This window comes from Cladophialophora immunda (assembly GCF_000835495.1).
Source record: "Cladophialophora immunda strain CBS 83496 unplaced genomic scaffold supercont1.1, whole genome shotgun sequence".
NCBI classification, from domain to species: domain Eukaryota; kingdom Fungi; phylum Ascomycota; class Eurotiomycetes; order Chaetothyriales; family Herpotrichiellaceae; genus Cladophialophora; species Cladophialophora immunda.
The window spans coordinates 4188635-4203313 of NW_015622541.1; the positions used below are offsets into that span (position 1 = coordinate 4188635).

Consider the following 14679-nt stretch of genomic DNA (forward strand, 5'->3'; position numbering starts at 1 on the left):
AAGTTAGAGAAGCAATTCTTTGAAAGGGTATTCGGGCGGTCCCTCGTAGTAAATATCTGGTTTCAGCATACCTAGTATCTACACGATAGGTTACGGAAGTCTCAATTTGTTCCTATCACGGCTGCCTCCAGGATCAATGGATGAATTTTGCCATACACCACGAGGCTGGTGATCTACGATCAACTTATTTTCCTGGCCCTGGAACCTGACATGAAGCCTCCTCTCCTCTCTTCTTTTCCTTCTTTACCTCCTTCAGGATGTTGGACCAAGACTCAATGACTCAAGACCTTCGCGTAACCCGAACACGGATCCCAATCTGTTTGTTGAACCAGAAATTCTGCGTTTGCCACGTCTTGTGCGGATCGACAGGCTCGAGATGGAAGTTGAGTAGGACCAGAGGTACCAGCTTATGGATCTCGGCTAGTGAGATCTGTGGATATATAGTTAGTATTTGTCTTAATCGGCACCCTTGTGGTCTGATTTGGAAGGCAAGGATTGTGCGCAAGAAGGAGTGGAAATCGCTTGAAGTATGAAACAGTCCTTGACTTACGTTCTTCCCAATGCATGTCCTTGTGCCCGCTCCAAATACCAGGCTGTTTCTGTCCATCTTGCTGGCTTGGATCTGGTCGCCCTTCTCACTCTCAAGCCACCGGTTAGGTCGAAATTCTGACGCGTCCGACCCATATGTGGCTTCGTCGTATCCGAGCACGGCGGCGTTCATGCCCACGCGATAACCCGCAGGGATGAATCTGCCTGCGACCACTAATCCGCCTGCGGGAGATACACGAGGGAGTTGCAGGCCGACGGCAGGATGCATACGTAGGGCTTCTTTGATCGTGGCGCACAACAAGGGCAGTCGAGACGCCTCGCTGAATTTGACCGGCTTGCTGATTTGCCCAGTCTCGGCAGCCTCGTCGAGCTCTTTTTGGAGTTCTGCATAGGCCGCGGGGTTTTTCAGGAGATAGTAAAAGCAAGCTCTCATAGCGATTGCTGTCGTGTCGGATCCAGCAAATCTGCATTTCTCGTCAGCTTTTGAGACATCTCTGCTTGGTAGATGCGTGATGCTTAACAAGACTCACAGTGCAGTCAGTGACAGGAGTTCCACTTCACCCATGCCAAAGTCGACTTGTCCTCCTTTGGTCTGGAGGATGGTCAAAAACTTCTGCAAGAGATCGCTCCGGACACTGCCCTGTTCTTTTTCGAGCTGAATGCGGTCCGCCACACATGTTTTCGCAACTTCAGCAATCTTCGGCATCGTTTGCATCGCCTTGCGAGAAGATGGACTGAACATGGCCCACAGCTTGAAAAGGCCCTGATATGGTTTCGGAGTCATGGTCATCGTGGTGATGAATGGCAGAAAGCTGTCCAATGCCTCAATGTAGTTTCCATGATCGCAAGCGCCCTCCATGAAACCAAACATGCGCCCGAAAAAGAGTTCACCGATAACATCGAATGCGTACCTACGCGAGACAACCTTTAAGTTTCTTCGCCGAACCAATTTAAACAATTAACTTACCACTGCACCCATTCTCCAATGTCCATAACACTTTGATTGTCCGCATACTCGCCCATACGTCGAATGAAGAGCTCCGAGCATTTGTTGATATACTCCTCGAGCGACAGCACCGTCGACAGGCTAAACACGTTGTTGACGATCCTTCGACGCTGCGAGTGAAGCTGCTCATTGGTCTCACTGAAAAGATCTGCGTATTTAGAGATCCCGGGATATCCCCATGGAGGATAAAAGTTTGTCTTGACTGGAGGGCTTTGACTTGGGTAGACAGTCTTGATAGCCTCCGGATCCGAGCATAGAACCTCGTCTGGGGCGATGCGAACCACCGGGCCATAGCGTTTGTGCAGTTCACGTTGCACATACTCGATTCTGCCGCTGGAGATGTGGTAGACCTGCCACAATCGAGAGACGGATCCCCAGAACGGACCCGGGATTCTGCTCAAAGGATGGAACAATTGGGTGTAAACCACCCACGCCAGAAAGTATATGGCTACTGGCAAGACGAAAAAGAGAGGTAGACCCAGGTGCCCGCTATTCTCGAGGAGCTCAAACTTAGCACCACCATCAGATGGAGCCATTGTTGAAGTTGGTGATGCTCTCTAGCTGATGGAGGCTGTAGTTCGTGGTCAGGACAATGACTGCAGAGATCCAAATGAAAATCGCAATCTGCCAGAATCGGCCAACATTGGAGACAATCTGGAACCCCAGAGAGTGACGAACAAGTCTTGATGTTGAAAGTTGACAGACATGCCTGATACCTTCCGATCGGCCATACTTGAAAGAGGCAGCGCCGTGGAATGCCGAGGCTAGACCGTATATGCAGATGCTCAGCAGTTTCGAAGCAGAGCCAACGCCGACAGGGTGGCAAAACCTGAAGAATTTTATGCTCGGAGTCCCGGTGATGTGAGGAGAAACCGGTGGTTCTTCGTTTGTTGAGCCTGTTCCGACTTTGATTGCGTTCCCGAAGTCGCGTGGCAAGAAAATACGAGTTTCAATCATTGCGACTTGCGGAAAGGTACTAGCGTTACAACGCCGTCTGTTTGTGCAAAATTCTGAAGGCTTAAGGGGAAATAAGTCTGCGCAACATGCTTGGATAGTTTATTCAGGCAGCTTTTGTTTTGTATATTGACCTGGCAAGCTCGTGTCCTCGTTCGCGTCGCTGCTTGAGCAGAGATACAGTATACCAGTGATGTCGGCGACCACCACATTCGCTGCTGCGCTTGCACATACCTTTATAGCTCTTGGACATACGGTGTGTATTGTGGACTCTCCTCGGGATAACCTGGTGCTCGAAGTCACATTTGCGTCTCAGTGGCTAGAATCTGCGAGCTGCTGTTGACATGAAATTTGCAGTATCGAGGTGTGGAGACCTTCTCACTGCCGCCATACAAGTCCCTACCTCCTCTTCTGCGTTGTTTAGCTGTGGTGGGCTGGTATCAAGGGAGCGCCTTCTTTTCCATTGCAGGTGAGCATTGGTTGAAACCTTTTACCTCCAGGTCTCGTTGGTTGTGGTTGAAGCTGACAATAAAATGAAAGCTCTGTTCAATTATCAACTGTCGAGACGACATCGAGATGCCTGGACTGCTGTTGACCGCACAATCATGGGTATCCTGGTTATAATATACTGGGCGAGCAGCACCATGTATTTCAGGAATGGGGACACGCTTACTGGAGCTCTCACCACAATAATTGGAACTCTGCAAGCTGCATCTCTTACCTCTTGAGAGCAATAGCTCGCGATTCTGAGAAACGGTTGGTCACCAGTGCCAGATAGTCGTGACTCAGAGCAATGATAGTCTAATAAAGGGTATCGCATTGCTATTGCGAGATTGAAACGCTGCAACTGTTTAAATGGCCTTCTCTTGCACAGGCGGTACTTTAGCAGAGGTATTCTGAATTTAAAGTCGTCCGACTCTCAACTACATGTCGTTGCTCGAAGCCAGTCAAGTCACGCGACCTTTTTCCCATTAACAGGGATTTCGGTGAGATCCGATGGATGCTCTGACAGATGGCACGACCACGTTTGTTGGCCTCGACGCAGCTGCACCCACAATCGGGACGCTGGGGAAGACTCCAGGACGTCAAGATAATTCGTCCGTGTAGAACTCTAAGTTGCTCTCGTTCCCATACTCGCACGTCACGGCATCGGCAAATGCTGGATTGGGCTTCGCGAGTCTCGGCGGTGGTGTTTGCATCTCGGCATGTAGACCTCTACCTCACGGCGCGGGGTTTCTTCAACTTCGACGACGGGAGGTTATGCCTCCAGGTCGCTACCTAGGTATGTATGTACGTCAACGGAAGCACATGCTCTGTGAGCGACGGCTCACCACCTTGGATCCATCGTCACAAGTATAGTCATGAGCACTACCGCGCACCGGCCGACTGGATACGCAGGCAAGCTCTATGGAAAGCGGATTTTGGTTCTGGGGGGAACTTCGGGCATTGGCCTAGCAGTCGCTCAGGCCAGCCGAGAATTCGGTGCGACAGTCATGGTGTCCAGTTCCAGTGAAGCCAAAATCGACTTGGCAATTCAAAGAATCCAAGCGGTCGAGCCGGGTCGCAGCAATGGCGAGGTCCTCGGCTACCCCTGCGATCTGTACGACTTGGACCGGCTGGAAAGCAACCTAAGAGCTCTATTCGACCACGCCACGGAGCGAGGCATTCGAAGACTCGATCACATCGTCTACACAGCCGGCAACAAGGTGGGATCGATCCCACTAGGAGACACAGACACAAAGCTGATCACCGAGCACGGCATTCTGCGCTTCTATGCGCCAATCATCATTGGAAAGCTCGCCTCTAAGTACGTCACTAGTAGTCCCGGCTCGTCCATTACCTTCACCAGCGGTGTGAATAATGTCAAGCCCATTCCTGGACGAGTGCTTATGGCGGGTTGGGGGGCCGGCGTGGAGGGCGTCACTCGGGCTCTCGCCGTCGACCTGCGGCCGGTCCGAGTCAACTGCATCTGTCCGGGTCCGACAAAAACGGAACTTTTTGACGGCTTCCCCGAGGATGTGCTCCAGCCTCTGCTGGAAAAGTATAAAGGCTCGACCATGACTGGGACTATTGGCACCCCGGAGGATATGGCTGAACCGTATCTGTACTGCATGCGGGACACATTTGTAGATGGTACGGTCATCCACTCCAGCGGAGGCTATCTGCTGGCATGACCGGTCTGTGTATGACATTCCGATAGACTCAGTATCTCAGATTCTTTGGATCAATCGACTTCCGCGAGCTTCAATCTCGGCCCAGCCGAAAGGTCAAGCAATGCGATTAGAACAAAGACCGAGCTATGGCTCAATGTCTGCTCTCCGAAAACCAGTAGCTCGGGAAAAGGCCGACTGGGCGAGGTATCGTTCACCCAATTATTGAATAGGCACTGCTAGGCCGGCGGCTTTTCTACATTGTTCTCGTATATATACTCATTCAGTCGGGTCAATCCATCCCTTCACCATCTCACTGGCTATTACAGCTCCATTAGGCCATCGCCACGTCGGTCAACGCATCTATTTGGCAGTTTTCGGACCACCGCAGCATGTCGCAATACCCTCCTTTCCCGAACAGAGACAGATTTCCCAATCTCAAGGACCAGGTGGTCGTGATCACCGGCGGGGCCAGCGGCATTGGTGCTGCTCTTGGGACGCTTGCTTATCGCCACGGAGCGCACGTCATGGTAGGGGACATCAATCCGAGCACTGGAGATACCCTGGTCCAGACTCTACAATCAAATAAGCCTTCGTCGGGCGCCAACGATCTCACATTCCGATCCTGCGACGTGTGCAAGTACGGCGACCTCTACGCCTTATTCCGCGCAGCGCACGACAAGCATGGCCGTGTCGATCACGCTGTCTTCTGCGCCGGCATTGTCGACAGTCCGTCTTCGTCGTATTTTGGCCCTGAAGTAACCATCGACTCTGTGGGCAGGGAGCCGGGTGATCTGCGCGCTGTCGAGATCAATTTCATGGCCGCCTGCTCGTTCGCCCGGGTCGCGCTACCCTTCTTACGACGTGACGCCAAGCCAGGCCAGAGTAACACGGTGTCGAGAGGATCTCAGCCATCTCCCGGCCCCAGCCTGACACTCCTCTCCAGCGTGACGGGTTTCCGCGACGCGCCAGGCATGTTTCTGTATCAGACGTCCAAACAAGCGATCCTGGGCCTAATGCGTGCGCTGCGGACGGTGGTCTTTGCGCGCGACGGAATTCGCGTCAACGCGGTCTGTCCGGGAATGACCGACACACCAATGACCAGTGGCAGTGGACTGATCGATCTGTTCAAGCACAGGACGCAGGAGGATCAAGCGAAACTGCCCTCGCACTATCAGTCGGCGAATGCTGTGGCCGAGCACATTGCGGCGATCCTGCTGACGGACGGGCTTAACGGGAAGAGTATCTACGTCGAAGAAGGCAAGGGATGGGATTTTGAGGATGGTCTCTTCCGAGAGATGTCACGATGGCTGGGCGCCGAGCCGATGCGGTGGTCGGATGAGAATCTGGCCTTTCTCGCCCACAGCTTTGGCGGGACCTGACCTAGGTCTCCCTTGAGCATCCCCTGAAGCAAATACAACTCCAAGGGCGATGGAATACCCGGAACTCGGAAACGACTTCTTCTGGTCTGTGTCCGAGGTCTACCCTTCCTGATTCCCGCCGCATAACGGCCATATCGATACTTATAGGTCGACCCATACACAACGTCAATTGCCGTCAAAGGCAAGCGGATTCCAGAATAACCAGTCGCCGATTGTATCGTTGGCTTCTCCGGCCTCCTCTTGAAACATTCGATCAAATGACATGACCTCTCCCGGATCCGGCGGTTCCAGCTCCACGGCCGCCATCTGATTGAGGTGGTCTTCCTGGGAATAGAATGGTATTCCTCGAGGCTTCAAGAGACCTCCTCCTGCAGGTGGGTTGGGAGCATGTGGATTAATTGCGTCAGCGTTTGCCAAGGCCATGTCTCTTGTGTCTCGTCCGTTATTGATCACTGGCTTTTGCACCAGTGCAGCATACATCCGGCACAACTTCATGTCACAAATTTCAAAGAAGACAGCCTCGTACGAAGTCAGAGAGCAATTGCAGGTGCTGGTGACCTTCATCTGCGTGGCGACTGTGAGCTTAAACATCCGGTCAAAACTGCTGAGACTACCGATTGCCGTAGGCCACCGTTTCTTCATCTCTTCTTGAGCCTGGTTTAAGATCTTCAGGTCCTCCTGCGCCAGCTCCCATAGGTCGGGATACTTATAGCACGAAAGTAGCGCAATAGAAGCAGCCAGGAGGTGGAAGCTGAAGGCCGGGCCGAGGAACCGAACCTCATCGCGAGCAAGGAAGTCTTCAAATACACCTGCCATGGTAGACGCCGCCACCACGGCAGCCGTGGGGAAAGGTCCATCAAGGCTCCTGGACCGACGTAGGAGAATAATGGTCGTGAGGTATAGGACATTGAGCTGGCGGCTTTCGAGATTGTAGGTCCGCAATGGTTGAGACGGGTTCGTCGGGCGATCGGCGCTGTAAGAGGGCCGGAGTATCTCTGGGAGGTTTTTCGTCCAGCGATACAAGCAGTCTTCAATCCCGGTAAGAGAGTCGTTGGAGGAAGCTTTTCGAATCTCCTTCTGAGTGAATCGTCCTATAATCAACGATAGCTCGACATAGGCAATAAAGAAAGACCCGGTCAGTGGAGCGCCGGGGAAGTCGTCCAGAGTCGGGAGAGGGATGTCACAGTCTTCGAGAGCTATTGCTTGTGGTCGTCCATGTGCAACACTGATAAGGCAGTCGCGGGCCTAGACCCTAGTCAGTCAAGTCTCTAGAGGGACACCAACTCGGCACTAGGGAGACAGGATAGTAGCGACTGACCACGATAGACCACCACAAACGGCGGCGCAAGGACTCATCGGGTACGGCCTTCGCCCTGCTGTGAAGTCCCATTTGCTGAGCTAGGCTTACAGTAATTCGACACCAAAAGCTGCTGGTATTTGTAGATACACGTTCCGGCCCATGTGGATTCCACCAGTGCATCAGAGACGAGGCAATCAAGCGATCCACGGGGTCCTTCTCGTAGTCAAGCCAGAAGAGCGTCTTAGCCCGTGTGTAGTACTCTTGGGGCGAGGCAAAGGTACGCGGCTGCGATGGCGAGATCATTTGACTGCCGGCGAGGAAGATTGTCTGAAGCAGCAGAGGTGATATCTTGTCCAGTTCCACGCCAATTACCTGAGATCGGTCGACTATGGGGTCCCACGCATAGCAATACGTCCAGAAATTTTCAAATAGGGAGTCCCGGATGGCACGAGGGGGGAACTTGAACGCGTTCTGCAGCGTGGCGATTTGTTCCGTGGCGTCCGGGGGAGGAGGCACGACATAGTCAATTTCCAAACCGTCTTCGGCGCGAAAATTGTCGGGGGCCATGTACGTCGAACGCTCCATGTGTCCGCCTTCGCAGCTACTTGAGACGCTTGAAAGAGACAGCACGGACGGTGAAGGACCATGATCATGAACTTCGGTGTTTTCTCCTTGCGCGGGACCCTGCGCACGGCTCTGCGTCTGTTGATGATGCAAGCTGTTCACCGGCGGGCGTGGCTCCTCTCCTACTTGCGATGGTGCTGCTCGAGGTGGCGCAGTAGTGGTAGTGGTCCTTGAAATCCGACCCGCGTCGGCTGCGGGCTGGGCTGTGGCGGCAGGCTGGTCGGGACTCTTCCAGGAAGACATTGTCGCCTTGAGAGGATGTCCTCTCCGTTGCCGTGGCCTCTGCCGACACTCTTGTGCATCTCGCTGGCAGTTGGAGCATTGCGGCCTGGTCGGTCCGATATCGCATTTGACCTTGCGACTATGGCACAATTCACATGCCCGGCTTGTGCGAGGGGCTCTCTCGAGGCGCGAGGTGTGGCGCCCGACGTGGACGTTCATGTCAAATGCCATGGCCAAGGTTATTTAAGCTGGGAGCCCTGTACTGGCCACGAAGGTCACCTCGCGGCAAGCTGTTGCAGGTTTCTGCTGAAGTTACGGAGAGGAGAATCCGGGGAAGCTGGGGAAATTGCATGACCCCAGCAAAAAGGCGTACAAGGGTCCAGTCGCGGGCAGGAAGTTTAACGCTCGGCAATTTCCTAGATGGGCTAGATAGCACGTGCGACCGAGGCTCGACTTGGACGTCACTCGGAGCGTAGTGTGGGTGACATTTTCACGTGCTTAGCCGCCGGCTGCTCGTTCTAGTTGCCTAGCCTCACAAGGAAGATGATAGTATATGAGACAGCAGATGTATTCATCAGCACAAATTCAGGCACAGAGGTCTTGACGCTCGACAAACAGCATCGACATGGACTCCAACGGACAAGTCCCCATTAAGTTCGATTCGTTTGCGAACATCATCAACGGTCAGGTTGCTGGCTCAGCTCACTCATACTATGGCATCGATCCGGTCACCAAAGAGAAACTTTGGGACGTACCAGTCGCGACTGCAGAAGACGTGGAAAATGCAGTGGCCAGTGCCAATACTGCTTTTTCGCGCTGGAGGCACACTACGTGGCAATTTCGAACGGAGCAGATCTCCCAGTTTAAGGCCGTCTTTCAATCTTACCAGGACCAACTGGTAGATCTGCTCGTTAGAGAAGCAGGCAAGCCTCGGATGGTCGCTATGGGAGAGATACAGACGTGTGTGCAGCTACTCGACTGGCATATCAAGCTTAAAGAGCCTCGAGGCGAGAGCTATGACTTTCCAGACAAAACGATCGAAAACAAGTTTGTACCTTTGGGCGTGGCCGTGGCGATCTGCCCTTGGAACTTTCCGCTGCTAATCAGCACGGGAAAGTGGTTACCGGCGATACAAATGGGGAACAGCGTCATCGTCAAGCCGAGTCCGTTCACACCGTGCGTGAGCTGGCCATTCTTGAGAAGATATCCAATTAAAATACTAGTACTGACTCGTCTGACACAGCTACGCGACTCTCAAAGTTGTAGAGCTGGCGAACCAGATATTCCCTCCCGGTGTCGTGCAGGTACTTGGAGGGGACGATTCACTTGGTCCTACGCTCGTAGAGCATCCTCGAGTCCATAAAATCAGTTTCACAGGCTCGATCGCTACAGGAAAGAAAATTTTAGCCGTGGCAGCAAAAACGGTCAAACGAGTCACTTTGGAACTGGGAGGTAACGACGCATCGATAGTCCTGCCAGACGCCAACATAGGGAAAGCAGCGCCTATGGTTGCCATAGTGAGATTCTCGCCACCCGCTTGTCTTTTGAGCTATACCTGAGATGAGCCGCTTGCTGATTGTTCTGGACAGGGCGCCTTCTTCAACACATCTCAAGTCTGCATTGCTGCGAAGCGGATCTACGTCCACTCATCCATCTACCGACCATTCTTAGATGCTTTGGTGAATGTCACGCGCTCGTTCAAGCTCGGGACCACAGAGAACGAGGGATTTGCGCTGGGTCCCATCCAAAACGCAACGCAGTACGACAAGGTGAAGACGTTCCTCAAAGATAGCAAAGACAGAGGCTACAAATTCGCCCTCGAACCCGACGAGGGGGCGGTCGACACCATGAACGGTTTCTTCCTTCAGCCCGCTATCGTGGACAACCCACCTGAAGACAGCAAGATCGTGAAAGAAGAGCCTTTCGGCCCAATTGTACCCGTTCTGTCTTATGACAGTATTGAGGAGGTGGTCGATCGCGCTAATAATTCGAATACTGGCTTGGGAGCGACGGTGTTCGGAACCGACCCTGAAACACTTCGGCGCGTGGCAGACGGCCTAGAGGTTGGCAGTGTCTGGATCAACGGATATCCCAGTGTCGCTCCTGAAGCACAGCTCAGCGGAGCTAAAGAGTCTGGCCTTGGAACCGAGTTTGGTACTCTCGGAATTCTCGCCTACGCCAACACCAAGGCTATCTGGACGTTCAAATCCACCTAAGTCGGGGGATCTTACACGAGTAGGAAATGAAGTGAAAAGGTGATATGACAAATATCACGTATTCTTCTTGACTCTACCATGAATACATAAGCACCCTAACCCATAATAACCTCTTCTACCTCAGAATAACAAGGAAAGCTTCGGCTGCCTGTAACCGTCGACTGTATGCGGTATGAGGCGGCGTTCGTGGACAGGCTCGTTTTTGTCAATGTCTTTCATCTCTTCGGTCGAGTCCACTCCGTAGTTACCACGATACTCACGATCCGTGCTCTTATTGACCACCCAGATCTCGTAGTACTCTCTCAGTTCGGCCATGACCTCGGGATCCCACAGCTCCAGTGGCTCGTTGCCCAACCCAACCTCGCGGATATTGCGGTTTCCGCACATGAGCGACAGCCAAAATTCATTCATGGCCATATACTGCACGATGCACCCCGTAATTTCACCGGCGAGCAGTCTCTTGCACAGATCAAACTCGAGGATCAGGGGACGTCCAAGGCCGATACCGTCAACCGTCTCGAGCGCCCTAACCATGCCGCCTACCGTGCGGAGCCCTCCCGTCACGTAGGTCTTGGTCTTAGTCAAGCCCGGAACGATTTTCTCGGCAAATTCAAGGAAATAAGCTTCGCGTTTCATCGTCGACTCTCGTACAGGCTCGCCTTCATGCTCGGCCCCTGTCATGGTATTCTCGGACGACCCGCCGCTGAGTTCCACAAAGTCGAAGCGGTGTGCCTCGAGCATACGACATACCTTGGCGGCATCCTCGACGGAGAGATCTGACTCTTGAAACTCGACACTGTTAATTTTAATGCCCAGGATGAAGGTTCTGGACACCCGCTTCCGAATGGCGACTTCGAGTTCTTCGTAGATGCGCATCCGGTTCTGAATGCTACCTCCGTATTGATCCGTCCGAATATTGGTCCGCACATTGAGAAAGCTCGATAGAAAAAAGCCGTGCGCCCCGTGGACTTCCATCCCGTCGAATCCTGCCTTCTCAATGTATTCGGCGGCATGGGCAAAGGCGTCGATAATGGTCCTAATTTCTTCGTGGGTTGCCTCGTGGGGATCGGCGAAATGCACGGGCTTCTTATCGACCTGTGTCACGTTGACTGCAGAGGCTGATACCGGGGATTTTTGGAAGTATTCGTTGGACAATCGACCGGGATGCGATACCTGGGGGAGAACGATCGATCCTTGGCTCTTGCCAGCAGCCGCCATTGCCTTGAAGGCTTCAAATCGTTCCCCATGGAAAGGCGCATCCGGCGGTATTACAGGGTCTCCCACGGACTCGAGGTGATCAGGAAAAATCACTGTCGGGTTAATTTAGCTTAGCTGCTGTATGGAAGGTCGGTCAAGGTTACAGCCTACTGAAGTTGCCCGTGAGGATTACCCCAATTTCACCCTTGGCCCAACACTCGTAAGCCCTGATCAGACTCCTTGTGGGAATACCGCGTTTGGATAAGTCGGTTGGGTGCCAGGACGACAGCTGCTCCGTCATGGCTGCTTTCATAAAGCGGTTAGAAGCCGTTCGGCCAGAGAATTCGAAGTGCAAAGGCTGCGCCAGAGGCGTGACGTCTTTGATATCGGAGACATAACGTCGAGGTTCGGTCGCGCCATAATTGCCCATTGTCACACCGCGGGGGTAAAGTTGTCGGACTCTCCTAGAAGTTTTCGAGGGTGCAAAGCCAAGAGAAAGCCTCAGTAGCAGAATAGTTGAGCCCCGAATGTTGGCCTCAATAGGCCATCGGGCTGACTAAATATCCACTCAGGGGTCAAGAACTATCGCCTCTTGCGCCTCCAAAGATCCAGTTTTGCGACGGTTGATCACCTTTATTCCTGGCCCACCTTCGGCGTCAAGGCTGGTGACGCCGATTCTAGACCGCCCCGCCTCCCACCTCTTGGAAAGCCTCGCGAAATCCCCACAAATGGAGCCATTTCTTCTGTTAGTTGTGAAGAGCCTGCCGAAGAAGAATGAATCGTCAAGCCGAGATCGCTGTCGTCGTCCGTTCGGCATTTTCGGGCGCTAAAGCAGTTCATCGGAAATTTTCGGCTGTTACCGGAAATGGATAGTCGCATCAATCTAGTCAGAGTGTTTATTGGCGGTAGTGGTCTATTTCTTGCCTAGATCACCATGATGCTCAGGTAATTGTTTTAATTTTGACCCTGCTCTGCTCGCTCGGCCGCGGCAGGAAACAGCTTCCAGGTATTGTCTCTCACGGTACCCTGGTCGACCCCGGCTTCTGCCTCTAGTCTCGAGATGTCACGCAAGTTTTCGTCCATACTATCCCAGGATGAGCAGGGGGTGCCACAATCGGCCCCATAGATGCAATGATCCCATCCCACCATCCTCACAGCAGCAGGGAGGCCGGTTTTGGCCGTCGCCGCAGTGTCAACGTACAGCTTGGACAGCTGAGTCTCAATCTCCTCTCTCGTGATATTCTCTGGATTAGGAACCCAGTACTCCGTGCCCAAAAGAGCCAACCGGCCAGAGAGCGCAGGTAGGGCGCCACCACAATGGCCGAAGATGAATTTGATATTGGGATACTTCCTGAAGATCCCTTTGTACAGCATATCCGTGGCCACTCGCGCCGTGTCAAACGCCACATCGATCAGGGCCGACGGCTTGCCATATTGACCAGGAAGAAAGGCATTAGGGTGCAAATGTAGCACGGCACCTTTGGAATCCAAAAGATCGTATACGGCACTCAGCCGGGGGTCTGACGGTAGGACGTTATTGTACTGCGTCATCATAGCATACCCGTCGGGCTTCGCTCCCTCGTACTCTTCACCGCGTTGAATTTCAGCCAGGCATGCGTCCACACTGTCAGTCGGCAGCGCAAGTAGGTGACCAAAACGGGACGGGTATCTCTTAACTATCTGGCGAGCAAAATCGTTTCCTTCTCGCAGCTTCTCGTGTGAATTAGGCGTGAAGCTGAGCAGCGACATGGCAACGCCCGCATGGTCATTGTATTTGATGACGCCCTCTGCCGACCAGTGCAGCTGTGAAGGCTTTTCCACCATGAAATGTGCGTCGCGTAGCAGATTCACATACCCACGCACAATTTCGTCGGTCATGCCTGGGAAAAAATGGCAGTGTACATCAAGATAACCTTTCGGTGCCATGGTGACAACTCAATGACGAAATTATCCAATATGAAGCGGGCAAAAGGTCAAGGTCAAGGTCAAGGTCAAGGTCAAGGTCAAGGTCAAGGTCAAGGTCAAGGTCAAGGTCAAGGTCAAAGGTCAAGGTCAAGGCGTTTTTTTCAAAAAGAACAGAACAGAGGTATTGGCAATATTGGCAATATGTTCTTGACTCTGCCGCAAATTACCTACTTGTACGTCATGTCGAGCTCCATTGCTGTATTAGTCGATCTCTGGAGATTCGGCACAATCAATTCTGCACATCGTCCCACACGCTCGGCATTTTAGACACTGATCGATCGTCCGGAAAGTAGTTCAACCTTAGATTCAGACGCAGACCGGAGATAACGGAGCCACGCGGAATTTTGGCGGAGTCAAATTCTGGAGAACTTGGGGCCCCCATGACCTGGGACCTCCACAACATAGTTCGCTGGCGTGCGACCTTGGATTTCAACACCCGGTCTCAGATGTACCGGAAGATACTCAAAGTGGCAGCTTTTACACCCTATCGTGGAAACCTAGGTGCTCTCACCGCCTTTGCTAAAGGACTAGTCGCTATTCATGTGAAAGCGAAATTTCGCTAGTCTCAAATGGCTCAGCTACCAGCTCGGACATTGGGGATCCTAAGTTAGATGAGACCGTTTCCCGGACCTGCTCGGCCAGGATTCTGTGGCAAACGGAGGCCACATAAGTAGTCTAACAAAAGGAACGACCCTCACTCGACCTAAGGTGGTCAAGTCCTTTCTTCACTCCCACTTCTACACACTCGACTCGAGCGTAACCTCAGGAGCACTAAGCTGGTCTTCAATCGGTGGAACGCTTAAAACCCCTCTCTGTTGAACGTCCAGGCAAGCTTCAGACGTGCATGCTGAGCTTCATTGTACCAATAGCGGTTGGACTTTTCCACAGAATACAGCCAAAGCAAATTGATCACCATAAGCCAATTTGGGCAACACGATGGGATCTGCAGGCCTTAAGCTTCATGAGCTGCTTGACCTTCCTCAAATTCCCGCGAGACAAACGGCAGCAGTCAGAGAAGGTAGTGGCACCTCAGCGAAAGTTGTCCTCAAGGAGATCGATGTGCCCAAACCCGGTCCGGGCGAAATTCTAGTCAAGATCAACTGGTAAGTTGCAG

The 14679-nt window shown here is 52.8% G+C and overlaps 3 protein-coding genes across 3 annotated transcripts; 1 reads left to right on the top strand and 2 right to left on the bottom strand.

Moving 5' to 3' along the window:
• Positions 1-280: 280 nt before the first annotated feature.
• On the bottom strand, positions 281-2091 carry PV07_01228 (uncharacterized protein; the record flags this gene model as incomplete). The annotated part of the gene is made up of 4 exons (XM_016387738.1): positions 281-430; positions 551-1013; positions 1080-1460; positions 1517-2091. 4 exons carry the CDS (start codon positions 2089-2091, stop codon positions 281-283), a joined length of 1569 nt encoding a protein of 522 aa, XP_016254666.1.
• A 6721-nt stretch (positions 2092-8812) lies between these two features.
• Positions 8813-10403, top strand: PV07_01229 (uncharacterized protein; the record flags this gene model as incomplete). Its single annotated transcript, XM_016387739.1, has 3 exons — positions 8813-9363; positions 9431-9704; positions 9777-10403. The coding sequence occupies 3 exons, from the start codon at positions 8813-8815 to the stop codon at positions 10401-10403; spliced, it is 1452 nt and encodes a 483-aa protein (XP_016254667.1).
• Positions 10404-10523: 120 nt separating this feature from the next.
• On the bottom strand, positions 10524-12030 carry PV07_01230 (uncharacterized protein; the record flags this gene model as incomplete). The annotated part of the gene is made up of 2 exons (XM_016387740.1): positions 10524-11713; positions 11772-12030. The coding sequence occupies 2 exons, from the start codon at positions 12028-12030 to the stop codon at positions 10524-10526; spliced, it is 1449 nt and encodes a 482-aa protein (XP_016254668.1).
• Between the last annotated feature and the right edge of the window lie 2649 nt (positions 12031-14679).